General features: G+C 39.2%; 1 protein-coding gene across 3 annotated transcripts in view; it reads right to left on the reverse strand.

The window, feature by feature from the left end:
* The window catches only part of lipea (lipase, hormone-sensitive a), a 62489-nt gene that overhangs the window by 32587 nt on the left and 14679 nt on the right, over positions 1–15223 (reverse strand). The window contains exon 2 of one of the 3 annotated variants that reach the window (XM_010900882.3): positions 12360–12609. The exons of 1 other annotated variant lie outside the window; for it this stretch is intronic. In XM_010900882.3, coding sequence (XP_010899184.1) covers positions 12360–12599 — 240 coding nt within the window. In that variant the 5' untranslated portion in view covers positions 12600–12609. Of the gene's footprint in view, positions 1–12359; positions 12610–15223 lie in introns of those variants that run through there. One more of the 3 variants, XM_010900883.3, reaches the window with a different exon arrangement.

Genomic DNA, 15223 nt, shown 5'->3' on the forward strand with positions numbered 1-15223 from the left:
TTAAGACTCCCGTTTTGAATCCCCAGACACCTGAAGAGAGAGCATACAACTCCTCTCACAGAAGGGGCTAAACACAAAGATGGACACTACACTGATCATAACTGTTGCAGTGGCAGTTTTGTATGACTTTGGAAAAAGAGACAAGGAGACGAAATACCTGAGGAGTCTGAAGAGGACCCACCTCTGATTAGAAATGAGGACCGAGTACACAATGCAGCCAATGGGAAAGCAGTGAAAATAACCTTGATTGAGAACTATTTAGCAGACTAGGTTTTTAAGTATTTTCCTTAATTGATGGTCAACATAGTAAAAGATCAATCAACCGATTAATCTTATAAAAAAAAATTCTACCATTAAAAATCTCAAATGTGTAATTTTTTTCCTAAATAATATCTTCATTTTTACAAGATGTGGACGTTTGACACCGTCTAAATAACCAAATCAGAAAATGAGCGCAACGCTCTTATAACTGGATTGAAAACAGAAACAGCAAAATTTAAAACACAAATAGTTAAAAGATTACTTATTTTCATTTATATTAAACCTAGGCCTGTATTTAAAAAGAACAAAAGAAATCAAATCAGACTCACCATTTTTGGATGAGTGTGCCTACTACATTTAAATGAGGCTGACACCGCCCTCTGCGGATATAGCCTACCATGAATAGTTTATAAAACCATACCAAATATAAACAAACAATCCTTTTTAAACAAAGTGTCTTTTTCGACTCAAATGGATTTACATTTTGAGTACCCACAAGCCAGAACAAATTTCATGAAAGACAACTGCAGCAATGTTAGTTTGCTACTTTGTTTACTATTGTTTCATGGTAAAGCAACTTTGTGGCCTTAGAAAGCATCCGGTGGGCTTCTGTATTTGTTACTAATCATAGGCTAGGTTGCATCAACATGGTTTAAATTAATCTAGGATAAGAGCAAATCTATTTTTTGTAAATCTAAGTATAAAATTAGAGTTGTGTTGTACCACTTATTTGTAAACCTGTAAATCCATGATTAACGGTATTAAATTACTTAGATTTACAAAACATAGATTAGCTCATATCCTATATTAATTCAAACAATGTTGTTACAACCCAGCCTTAATGAAGAGAACCTTTCTAATAATAAAAAAAATTTAAATAAATGTTGATGTTATTGTTGTTAATTTGCCTTTGCTGATTAGCTTTGGAGAGGGTTTGTGTTATAAATCTGGGAGGCGATTCATGAATAGTTTAGAAAATGGTTAATTGAGGGGGAGGTACTTAGGTTATTAGGGAATGATGTCAAGTAAGTATTGTCAAATAATGATAAGAAAGTTGACAAGGAAGAGATACTGGTGTAAAGGGATGATGTAATTGCAATACATAAAAAACATGATCACATAGTAACATCACATAGAAAAAGAGCTCTATGTGAAAAATTGTGGTTTGGAGATAAAGCAGTTTCAAGAGGCCGGCTACAATATGATGCTGAGGCTTTGGTGACAAGTTGTTCTGTGTGTGGCCAGTATGCTAAAGATAAAAGCAGAAAGAACAAATTTCAGAAATAAAGTTTGTATTCAACATAATACCTTATTATCTCAATGAAATGTACTGAAATTAATGTATGTGACACAAAAAGGCAATTGATTATTTTGGCCAGTAAAAAATGTACTTGGCTGGTGGATTTTTTTAATCTACCAGGCCCCTTAGCTGGTGAGACAAAAAGTTAGTTTCAGACACTGTGCTAAAATAAAGAACAGTTACGCATAGGTATTAAGCACATGAAAATCAGTTTTTGCTATGCATGCATGAAGAGAGAATAGACTTTCAAATTTAAATCTTGCAGAATACCCATTTCCGGTTTCCCTGATTTTCTGTTGTTCACACTACTGATGTTCGTTATATTAGCACTCCTCCCAGAAACTTTTCGGTTACATTTCTTGGGAGGATAAGATGAAACTGCCAAAACTCCAGATCGTGATGTCAGATTTTAGAACTGTATAACTAGATTCGTACAAGCAAAAAATATTAGTCCGTCATCGTAACAGGGTGTTTGTATGTTTACAGATCTAGATTCATGGTAACGTTTCATGTTTTATGTATGCCTTTTATTACGATCACACCAATTTACATATGGATTTTCTTACGATCCTAACATTACGTACGCTTAACCTTTTGGAAGATTTCTAACTCCATACAAATTGCTGCGCATCAAAGTGAAGTTACTATTTACTGCGCTGGAGTTACAGTTTTAGGCGTATGCTTATGTATTAATATCTGTCATCGAAGCATTTCGGATGGACAGTAGTTTGAATGAAGTGTAAAGCAAATAGTGTTGCTGTGGTGGATTTTACAAAGGTTACATCTAGCTTTTAAGAATGGCCCATTGCTCTTGAGGGAAATTGTTGGTGGAAAAACGCAGATATCAAGCTCAGTGTAAGAAAGATTAGGCCACAACATAGATAAGCAATCTACTTAAATTACTTTTTAGCTAGCTTAGGCTAGTTGTGTGACCGCTATAAAAGTACAGAGTGGATAAATATTTTTTAGTGACAAAACTGGAATGTCTGAGAAGGGAATTGAACCTGGTCAAAACATTAATAATATGGAACAATGTCGGGGATGTTCTCACAAGACCACAGGACTTTCTGGTACTCGGATCAACTCTGTATTATCTCCAAATGCAACTTTTACCTCAGCCATTACATTTTTGCTGAAATATCGTGGGCAACAGAATGGAATTTATGGAAATAAAGTGTACTTGTGTACAAAGAGAACTGTAGATGGTCGTCCACACAATAAGAGCTAACCACTACGCTATAAGAACTACGCTTTGTAAATCGAAATCAAAAGCAACATGTTCGTTGTCAGTGCAGGTCGTCCATCGCAAAAAAGACATAAGCGGTTGTAATATAGACTTTCTATTATGTAGCTTTTGAAGCTTGTTGTAGCTACTGAAGGTTTAGTCCGAACAAATCCTAACACCTGATTTGTTTTGTCTGCGGTGAGGATTGAACCTAGGTCGACTACATGGTAGTCCGCATCGCTAACCACTACTGTTATTTAACAATGGGTGACTCAGTCAGGCAGACTGTCAGGCACTCACTCAATAAGAGACATTCACTCTTCTTGGCCAGCTCCACTTACGTGGTCCGGCAAAAAAATGTCAAAGTAATTTACTTTTGGGCTTAAATACAAAGCCTTACATTTGAGAAAAAGAAAACTACTGATTAATAACATGCTTATTTTTAAGCATGTTGTTGGCTGTACCATGGTATGAATATGCTAGACTAAGAATGTTTTAGTTAAATAAGCACAGGCATAACCTGGGAGATACATTTTCCAATTGGCAAAGTGTCCAAGTGGTACAGTTTTGACTTCAGTTTGTTTTACAATACATGGCGAGGAAATTGCTGTTTAGCTATGATGCCCCAAACCTTTAACAGAGCCTGAAGAATGTAGGAACGAATAATAGAAAAGCTTTTTCAAAATCCACAGGTGTGAAGCTTTTGGAGATTTACCCAACGAGACTCACAAATGAAATCGCTACAAAAGATATTTGTAACGTGGGGGGTTAAATACGTTAGTAATGAATTATAGTTGTGTTTTCTGTTTATACTGATATTTAAAAATGACAAAAATTTTATTACAAAATGCATTCTGTGATTTTGGGCCACTGGTAGCAAAATTGTCACTGTCTAGCCAAAACAAGTCCCAAGAAATGTGTGCTATGTCATTTGTGGCAGCATGGTCCCAAGTCATGAAAAAACACTGCCTTACAAAATGAGTTGTATGACAGTGATTCTACTCATATATTATGCACTTATAGACAAACTATTACACATATAGCCCAAAACTAAGCACTCATTGAAAAGGTCATTTTCATTGGTTGCACACACCCGGAGCTCCACCAACAGGTGAGTAGCAGAAATCCAGATGTGATATGACAAGTGTCTGGACAAGTACATGTGCTGCTTCCTGAGTGAGGGTAAGGTCATACTCTATGAATTTTGTAAAGCTTGAACCTGCAGGAGTGAGCCACTGCCCTGATGTTAGCAGAGAACGACAGCGTGATGTTGAGGGTTACAAGGGTTACAGGAAGATACTGTGCAGTTATAAACCATGATGGACATGTTGTGGATTGGACTTGCTTTCCCGCAAAAGAAGTGCAGCTTAATCTGGTCAAGGTTAAGCTGGAGCTGGTGGACCATCAACCAATGTCAGCCAGGCACACAGATATGCATGTTGATAGGAAGGGGGGAAGGAGACTCATAGAGAGAAGTGACGGCCAAGAACTGAGCCTTTGGGAACACCAGGAGTTAGAGGGATTGTGTCAGACAAGACCACTCTATTTCACCTGGTAGGAGGCTAGGAGCAGTCTGCAGGTAGGAAGCAATCCAAGAGTGAGTAGTGCTTGAGATGCCCAAATCCGAAAGGGTGGAAAGTATGATGCCATAGTTCACATTGTTGAAGGCAGTGGATAGATCAAGGAGGATGAGAACAGAGGAGGAGGGCATGGTGGAGTGGCCTGTTTTAAATCCTGACTAGTTAGAACCGAGGAGATTGTTCCAAGAGAAGATGAGTTGGGTGGAGACAAAGCATTTAATTGTCTTGGAAAGGAAAAAGAGGAAGGATACCGGCTTGTAGTTTTTGACATCAGAGTTCAAGTGTGTATTTTTAAGAGGAGAGCTACTCTGGCCATCTTGAATTCTGCTTGGCACCCTGCAAGCGCTCATCAAAGATTTGATGATGGAGGTGAGGAATGGGAGGGGGACATGGTCTGGAGAAGGGGGTAGGGTGTGGTAGAAATGTTGTTATTCCATAGTACAATTAAATCATATTGCTTATTCTAAGTATAATCCAGTAATTTAGTAAGGCCATTGTATGTTTCGGCTCTGCTAACTGTTTCGTGTCTTTAGAGGATGCGCCTACAATAGATAGCTATAGTTTTGGTTAAACTCCTCAAGGGCTGTAGACATCTTATCTTGCTAAGCCGAAGTTCGCAGAGCAGCTAGTGAGACATGTAGACCAACCATACATGGGAGGGGGACACAGTGGGCTGTACTGAATGTATATAGGCCTAAGCTACACTTTCAGTGGAGAGCTCTTGACCTAACTCTGCTGTCAGTGTTGTTAACTGCTCCACGTTTGCAAATCTTGAATATAGCTTTACTTGTGAAAATAATCTAGTCTGCTACAGATGTCGCTTGTTTAATTCCAGCGCCAAGGTGGTGGTCCGCGACTCATTTTACCACGGTATACTGCAGCAAGTTGACAAAAACATAAAAATAAAAATAAGAATGGCCACCAGAAGGCATCTGTGAGAACGTCGACACCCGCCTGAAACGTCTGTTATTCAAGCCTGCGTCTGTACTTATATGGCCAGAATAAAACATTCAAATCGGAAGAATATTGTCTACTATAATCCTATTCATGGATTGCTATGCTGCTGTGTTTGATTCCATGTTGCTGTGCTTGATTTACTGTTATTTCTGAGAATGCATATTTAATTATAGGTCTACACACATGAATCTCTTCCTTTTCGTTAATTGTAATTTAAACTGAAATACAAATATTTGACTGGAAATATAGCTGTTTATTACAACGATTAAGTTAACATTTATGTAGGCTACTTGCAGACTTTTACCAAGCGTACATTACTTGCGTCATTGATGCCACTTTTCTGCAGGAATATTTCCTGAAGACTGCATCTGTTTCTATCAATGAAAACTTAAAATGGCATTTGAACAGAAAATGTCATTCATTTATTAACTGTACAGTGGCCTAAAATTTACAAATTACTGTTAATTACTCCAAATTAACCCAGAGAGGGACAGGCAAGACAAAGCACTTGTTACAATAGTTGTACTCTCACATACCTAATCAGTTATTAAGTAGGAATACAATGTAAAACAAATGGTAGTTAGTCTCTAAATAGTTTTCAGTTTGTGAGTATAGAATTATGACAACGAAACAATATATGCTACACCTATTTAGGAAAAGTAATCGAAAGGAGGGTGTTCAAAATGGTATGTTCCAAATCAATTGCACTGACAAAAAAACAAGTTTGGTCTAAATTTCATTATGTTTAAATCATGTTTAAAATAGTTTTGCAATGCCGCAATAGCCTAATTTCACATCATAATTAATTAATAGAAAAGCGCAGTCTCTTATTTGGGCTTATCAAAACAGCCAATATGGCGTTAAAATTCCAGAATTACTGCCATACAGAAGAGCTACCGTACACGTTTTAAATAGCCATACTGAATAATAGCCTACGCTTAAACAGCAATAAAACACAAGCTCTGTGATCCAACAAATGTTTTTTTTTATTTAAATTAGTCATTAGAATAAGCTCTTCACAATCTTTGTGAACTGAGCATTTACTCAGTTTAAATACTTTATACCAACTGTAGGGGTGTCGCAATTAGCCACATAATTGCCAGATCGTAATTATGTTTATAGACAACAATCTTTTTGAACAATATTTTGTTGTGATTTTGAGGTCAATGTTTGAAACTTAAAAAATAGGCGAACGTTTTTTAGCCTCAGTTAAACTTAGGCTAAAAATCCAAGTCGAATCATGTCTGTTTCCATAGGATGTCTAGCCCACGCATGCAACAAAGTGTTTGACAGGCTCTGAGTAAAGTTATCTGTCCAGTTAGGAATCATAAGTGATTGTAAATCAGTGTCACATGTTTTGGTGCAAATGAAAGTGACAACAGGTGCACTGGTGAGGCAACAACAAGACAACCCACAAAACAATAATGGTTTTGCAGATGGTGGCTACAGACAATTTCTCTCTCCTAATCCTTCCTGATGGATTCTTCTCTAGTTTTGCATTTTACCAGTGATATTGTCACTACTGGTAGCATGAGGCGGTACCTGCAGCCTATTTAGGTTACACAGGCAGTCCAGCTACTCCAGGATGGATAATCCATATGTGCCGTCGCTAGAAGGTTTGTGGTGTCTCCCAGTACAGTCTCAAGAGCATAGAGGAAATACCAGGAGATGAGCCTTTACACGTGGAGAGCAGGACAGGGCCGTAGACCTTGTTGCGCGATACAATATGCACACTCAAGGCCGTCGTCTTTCTGGCAGAGATCCTCCTCAGACAAAAATGTTTGCTCTGTTTTAAATGTGAAATGTTTCGAATGCTGACGTTCAATACATTTCATAGTTGCCAATGTTGAAGAACAGTCCACTACTGTAATCACATCTGTAGACTATATATTTGTTGTTATTGTTCCTGCTAGTATCATACCACTAACAATATAATGAATACAGCTCTGGAAAAAATTAAGAGACCACTGCACCAGAAGGGTTAAAATTAAGAGACCACTGCAAATTGAACGGTTCTGTTACAATGTGAATGTGCATTTCATTGGAAGTGAATTTTCCTAGATAATGAGAACAACAGAAACCTCTCTGTTTATATTATCCCTCTGTAGGTTGCGCTCTAAAAACCACAGGAATGTTTACATTGACCATTTGGCATGGGGGTAACTGTCTTGGAAACTTGATCTTTGCTAGGTAGACACCCTTCAATGTATATATCAGCTTGTAACCAAAATTACAGTGAGAAGAAGAGAGAAGAGAAGAGATTGAGCCTGTAACATCATGAGACTATCAAATGCTGCAATAAATAATTGAATTACTCTCTCCCTTGACAACTGGGTATTTGATAAATATTTCAACCACTATACGAAATGGACGATATCTAACAAAAGGAATGAAAAAGGTGCCATGGTCTCTTAATTTTTTCTGGAACTGTATGTGTCCTGTACAGCTTTGGCAATTTATGAATTTTAAATAGGCCAACTGTAACTCTTGGTAAATGGTAAGTTAAACCAGTGTAAGATAAGACATTGCTGCTGCTTTGGCTGCAAACACAAGCTATTGTAGTCTAGATGAATATGTACGAAACATACAAAGTACATTTTGAAGTAGCCTACATTTACATTTCATTTGCTGTAACACTCACCCATTAGTTGTGTTATTTGAAAAAAATAACAACAGGCAATTGTTTTCTAATAAGGAAGAAAACTAGACTAGAACAAGCTGGATAGCACCCTACGAAACTGTCATCCAGATAATGTGCTTCACTCGCAGCATTGGAGTGCAGATTCGTGGCCCTAATCCCCCCCATGCACCATTTATTGAGTACTGAAAGAATTCAAAGATAGAAGCTGAAAACGGAAAAGTTATCAAATGTGTCATAAGAGTGTTTATTATCTTTTCATAAGTATTTATTATCAATCTGGGCAATCTGTTTTTGCCGGACCGCATAAGCAGAGCCGGCTAAGAAGAACAAATGTCTCTTACTGACTGACTGAGTGGCTGGCTGGCTGGCTGACTACCCCTTGTTAAATAGCATATTGGTTAGAGAAGCGGACTGGTGAACTATAGCCCCGAGTTCATATCTCCTCGCAGGCGACGCGTAGTACACATTATGAATTATTCTGTATAGACGAAAACTTCACTGGCTAAAACTGTTAGTATCTACATTATGGTAAGCCTGAAATAAAACCGATTATGGTTATATTGCGACTGTTTCTGGTGGATTTTCGAAGTACGCATCCGTGCATGCGTTTTGGGTGAGGATAGACAAACACATTTGCTGGCGTAACAACGTACAGTGAGGAGAACAAGTATTTGATAACCTGCCGATTTTGCAGGTTTTCCCACTTACAAAGCATATAGAAGTCTGTCATTTTGATCATACATACTCTTCAACTGTGAGTGACGGAATCTAAAACAAAAATCCAGAAAATAACATTGTATGATTTCTAAGTAATTAATTAGCATTTTATTGCATGACATAAGTATTTGATACATCAGAAAAGCAGAACTCAATATTTGGTACAGAAACTTTTGTTTGCAATTACAGAGATCATATGTTTCCTGTAGTTCTTGACCAGGTTTGCACACATTGCAGCAGGGATTTTGGCCCACTCCTCCATACAGACCTTCTCCAGATCCTTCATGTTTCGAAGCAGTCGCTGGGCAATACGGACAGCTCCCTCCAAAAATGTTCTATTGGGTTCAGATCTGGAGACTGGCTAGGCCACTCCAGGGCCTTGAGATGCTTCTTACGGAGCCACTCCTTAGTTGCCCTGGCTGTGTGTTTCAGGTCGTTGTCATGCTGGAAGACCCAGCCACAACCCATCTTCAGTGCTCTTACTGAGGGAAGGAGGTTGTTGGCCAAGATCTCACGATACAAGGCCCTATCCATCCTCCCCTCAATAGGGTGCAGTCGTCCTGTCCCCTTTGCAGAAAAGCATCCCCAAAGAATGATGTTTCCACCTCCATGCTTCACGCTTGTGATGGTGTTCTTGGGGTTGTACTCATCCTTCTTCTTCCTCCAAACACAACGTGTGGAGTTTAGACCAGAAAGCTCTATTTTTATATAATCAGACCACATGACCTTCTCCCATTCCTCCTCTGGATCATCCAGATGGTCATTGGCAAACGTCAGACGGGCCTGGACATGCGTTGGCTTGAGCAGGGGGACCTTCCTTGCACTGCAGGATTTTAATCCATGATGGCGTAGTGTATTACTAATGGTTTTCTTTGAGACTGTGGTCCCAGCTCTCTTCAGGTCAAGTCTACTTTTAATGCATTTGTTAATAATTACATACAATGCATGTTCCAAGTTAATCCGCGGCCCCTTATGACCATTACATAAATTCTATGGCCCCACCTCCATCCAAGTTGCCCATCCCTGACCTTCATTATAATAAGCCTGAAAACCTGTTTACGGTTATATTGCGACTGTTTCTGGTGGATTTTCAAAATTTTTGGGTCAGGATAGACAAACACATTTGCTGGCTACAACATACAGTAGTTACATTATAGTAAGTCTTAACTTAAACTGTATATGGTTATTTTACGACTGTCTCTGGCATAGAAAAGTTCATCTTCAGTCTCGCTAGCAATTGCTCAATTCTTATGATTATTCCTTGGAAGTTAGTAGAAACTAGTAAGCCTATTACTGGCTAATAAGCTGTTAAAACGGCCAGTGGAAAAAGCCATACATTTCATAGACGCTATGGTAGAGGTAAACTTAATGAGAAAAGTTTGTCAGTTTAACATAATGCTCAATGGTGTCTAGCGACTGCTGAAATGTGTCGTAGTGGCATAGTTAGTTATTTGTGTGTGTGCCAGATTATGATATAACTGGAGGATGTTTTTTATGCGATTATTATAATTTTTATGTGCTACACAACTTCAAGCATCAAAATGAAAAGGGCACTGAACTTCTTCTGAGTAGAGTAGATCAGCTAAGCTCCAATGCAGCACACTGACCAGCAAACTAAGCTTGCTATTAATAGCAAGAAGGGAGGGCCAAAATCACACCCCTAATAGCCTGGCAGAGAATACTGAAAACACTACAAAAAAACAAAGCAACTGCTACAAAACTTGACAGATTAACTGGCCCATTGAAAGAAAAAACAAACTACTTCATTGCTTCTAACTAGCAAAACAAAGCCAAGAAGTATAAAAAAATAATAAGATACCTAGATTTGTATGTGTACAGTAGATCAGCCAAACTCCAATGCAGCAAAATGGCTGGGCAGACCAAGTTGGTTATTAATACAGTGCCCTCCAATAATAATGGCAAAACAGACTGTGAAAAAAAAGTATCCTCTGCACAAAATATTAATAAAAATCAAACCTTTAATGAAGGTTTAAAAGAAATACATTGTTATCGTGAAAAATATATTTTCCTCAAAACATGCTTGCCACAATTATTGGCACCCCTTCATTTAATACTTTGAGTAACCTCCCTTTACCAAGTTCAAAGTATTCTCCTATAATGCATAATGAGATTGAAGAACACATGGCACGGGATCTGAGACCATTTGTCTATACAGAATCTCTCCAGATCCTTCAGATTCCAAGGTCTCTGCTTGGTGACTCTCCTCTTCAGCTCATCCCACAGGTTTTCTGTGGGGTTTAGGTCAGGGGACTGTGATGGCCTTGGCAAATATTTTATTTTGTGGTCAATGAACCCTTTTTGTTGATCTGGAGGTGTGCTTTGGATCATTGTCAGGTTAGAGGCAGTCAGGTTATGATTTAATATCTGTGGGTACTTGTTGGTGTCCATGACACTATGTATCCTAACATGTTGTCTACAGCCTTTTGAAGAAAAACCGCTCCACAACACCAAAGATACACCACTGCATACTGTGAGGTTGAGGTACAGTATGCAGAAAAGTTTTCTGCATGGATATCATTCTGTCTACACCAAACCCACCTAAGGTATTTGTTTCCCAAAAGTTCTAACTGACCATAGAGCCCAGTCTTATTGAAAGTTCCAGTAACATTTGTCAAACTGTAGGTTTGTTGCTTGACAACACCAAAGGCTTTTATATGGCCACCCTCCAAAGCAACTTGTGGTTGGTTATGTAGGTGGCCTCTGATAATAGTTTGAGACATTCTGACCCAAAGACCCAACTAACGTCTGCAATTCTCCAGCTGTGATCCTTAGAGATTCTTTGGCCAGTCGAACAATCCTCCTCACTGTGAGTGGGATCATATCGACACACGTCCTCTTCCAGGCTGATTGTTAACATCTTCAGTTGCTTTAAACATCCTCATTATTGCAATGGGCATTTTCAACCATTGAGCTATTTTCTTTTGGCCATTTCCTGATTTGTTTAGCTCAACAACTTTTGTCAAACATCACTGCTGTATTCTTGGGTCTTTGGCATAGTGATGGATGACTATGGAAATTTAGCCAGTGTGTCACCTCACATTCACCCCCAGTGAAAAGTGTTCCTAATCACTGATGTGAAAATCATTAAATATGAATGGGAGTATAGACTTCAATCATAAAATTATCTAGGGCGAAAAATATTTTTGGAGAAATATATTTCACATTTATTTACTTTCAATCATTTTACTAAAATTAAAGGTTAGATTTCTGTGAATATTTTGTAGGACAGAACAAAAGTACAAACAGCTTAGAATTTTGTTTCATGGCCTGTTTTTCTTATATTTACCAAGAGTGCGAATATTGGTGAAGCCAAAGTAGGGAGGACCACACTTAAACCAACATGGAAGTGAATTAACACCGCAAACACTACCAAAAACAAAGCCACTGCTAAAAAACTTCACAGATGAACTGTCCTATTGAGAGCAATAACAAACCACTTTTAACTAGCAAGACAAAGCCAAAAAGACTAAAATAAGAAAAAGGCAAATAACGTAGAGTGCAGTCGATCAGCCAAGCTCTATACTTCAATGGGGCTTGACAAATGCAATCCATTGTCATTTTTTTTGTTTTTACACCACACCTCTGTTCCTAGAAACCTCAATCTTTTTGTGATTGTCAAGCAAATGAGATACCATCACAGTGATAACTCTGCCTTACCTTGACCAGTGTGCGATACCCATTCCCAGGGGTATCTGAGTCAAAGTCATAGTGGTGGTAGACTGCAGTGAAAGAAGAAACTACGGGTTTGAGGGCCTGGCCATGGTCCTGGATCTTTCTCATGCAGGTTACCAAGCGCCTGGATGCATCACCATAAAGCAGGTCAGGAGGGCTAGACAATGCAGTGATGTTTTCCTTACAAACTGCCTCCAAAGATGTAAAAACAGCTCCCCAGTCCATACCTGAGGGACTAGAGAGAGAGAACATACATCTAATAATTAAAATAATAATATATGACAGATTGTAATGATCTGTCATATAGACGGGGCAGAGAGAAAGCCATTATTAGCATTGTTTTTTTCCGGTTCTGATCATGAGCATTATATCGCTATGGCCTGTGCCAGATGTTTCCTTCAGTCTTTGCAGCTATATGCCCTGACATAACGACATTCCCTGTCCATGAAGTGTAAGATTGCGTGGATAATTGTTAAAGAAAATCAAGCACTAATTAATATTATATGAAAGAAAAACACTGCTCAACAGCTTCCAGCCTCTTTACTTCATGCCTCCTGCTGATATAACTCAGAGATGAACATTCAAACTCTTCTCACCCTATATGCACAACTCAAAAAAATTAAGGGAACATGTAATCATCACAGTATAACACAGAGTCAACAAAACTTCAGGGGTATCTGTCCAATTAGGAAGCATAAACAATTGTAGATCAATGTCACCAGTTTTGGAGGAAATTAATAAATAAAAATCCATTATTATTTTTATCCTCAACTACTGAATAACTCAAAAAGTCCCTGGTAGAAAATGTTGTAACTTTGCACACTGAAAATATAGACCACGAGTACCTACCATAAAGACACCCGTCCCGATTCCTCCACCAGGGGCGCTACAGTACACTATTCAATTTGCTAATTTCAAAATTATGGCATTTCCACCCCGTTTGACCTATAGTGCTGCGTCTTTGTGTAACTACCTAATTTCTCATGAAGAATATAAAAGCCTCAAGAACCCATAAAATCCACCATCTTGGATTTTTCTGTACCATAAAAATTTGGCAAAATTACTAAATGTTTCTACTTTTACAAAGTAAGTCGAATTCACCTGCAAGATGGCGGAGAAAATGGCCGAATACTGTACAATATATGTATGTAAAATATTCATGTCTGCATTGCTTTATGGAAGAATAAACTATACCATTCATATTCATTGTGCCTTCTGACATCGCCCCGATAACACTAAATGCATTTGATTGCTGATATCTCAAAGGACGGCAAAAGAGCAGCTGCCAGAAATCTGACCATTTTCAACAAAAGCTAAAGTTAATGCTAATAAATGCATTTAAAACTCTTATCCAGAACTGTACACCGGATTTACACGCCAGTAAATTTTCTGACTCTAAGCCATACTTCTGAAAAGGGCTGATAATGAAACTAGTCGCTATGTCAAAAGTCGACTGAACAATGACTTCACAAAGTTAGCTCTTTATGCTAACTCTAATGATTACTATAAAAAATGTCCTTAAAATCAACTGGTAACCCGATTGACCTGACTGTTGTTCTACAGGTATCTCATATGTGCTGTGAAGGTTTGTACCTTTTATGGACGCACCCCTTAAGTGGGACAGCACAAGAAAAAGAAATGCAGAGATGTGATTGGAATGGAGAAATAAAGGAAACTGTAATTCTTCTGGTTTGTGTTCTTCTTTCAACAGTTCCTATATAACGGCCCAACAAAGGAAAATGTAATGGATTCCCAAACCATACAAAACAAACAACCCCAACTGCGTGTCTGTAATAACCCTGGCATCGAGGCATCCGTTATAGCCTTCGGCTTGCAACCACTCTGTTTCTTGCATCCCATTGGCACCTCCACAGGTGTTCTCTTGTCCTCCCCCTTTTCCCTATAGAGGACCTGCGCTTCCATCTCGTGGTACAACTTCAACAGGTTGACGTGATCGATCTGCACGGCTCAGCGTCACCCGGGCTGCCTCACCCTATACGTCACCGGGGACACCTGCTCTAACACCTCGTAAGGACCCTGCCATTGAGCCAAGAGTTTATGTTGCGACGTCGGCACAAACGGGGACCTTGTCCCCTGTCTTGAAAGTACATGGTTGGTCTGTCCAACTGCAGGACCGCGCCTGCGCAGTTTGGGCCCGACCCATGTGTCCGTTCACCACTGGCCAGATAGCAGCCATCCTATCCCGCATAAGGACCACGTGATCAATGAACAAGCGGTAGGGACATAGTTGATTCTCCCCCAGGCTTCTTTTGCCAAATCCAAAATGCCTCTGCATGGTCGACTCCACAACAGTTCAAAGGGGGAACACCTGAGGCAGAAGCCAGAGGCACTTTGCACAGGGCAAACATCAGGTGAGGTAACAACATGTCCCAATTCTTCCCGTTCTTGTCCACTGTGTCTTAACATGGTCTTGATGGTTTTATTCAGCTTCTTGCATAGCCCGTCTGTCTGGGGGTGGTGAATACTTGTCCTGATCTGCTCTACCCTAAATAGGTCTTTCATGAGTCGCGACATAAAGGGCGTCCCTTGATCTGTTAAAATTGTCGAGGGCAATCTTACTTGCAAAAAGAAAAAGTACAGTCACTTGGCTATGCCCTTTGTCACCATGGCGAGTAACGTGTATTTGGGTATTTGGTCACGTAGTCCATTACAACGAGGATAGGTGTCCTCTAAACGATCATGGCAGCGGCCCCACCAGATCCATGTCAATACCATTGGATGGCGTTTCTAAAATGTCAAAAGGGTTTGCGAAAATGGGCCTTATTGCATAACTGGCAATATTCGGCTATGGCTCTGGTAACCGGTTCTACTGGCCAGGGGTAAAGTAC

The sequence above is a fragment of the Esox lucius genome, chromosome 10 (assembly GCF_011004845.1).
Source record: "Esox lucius isolate fEsoLuc1 chromosome 10, fEsoLuc1.pri, whole genome shotgun sequence".
Lineage (NCBI taxonomy): Eukaryota > Metazoa > Chordata > Actinopteri > Esociformes > Esocidae > Esox > Esox lucius.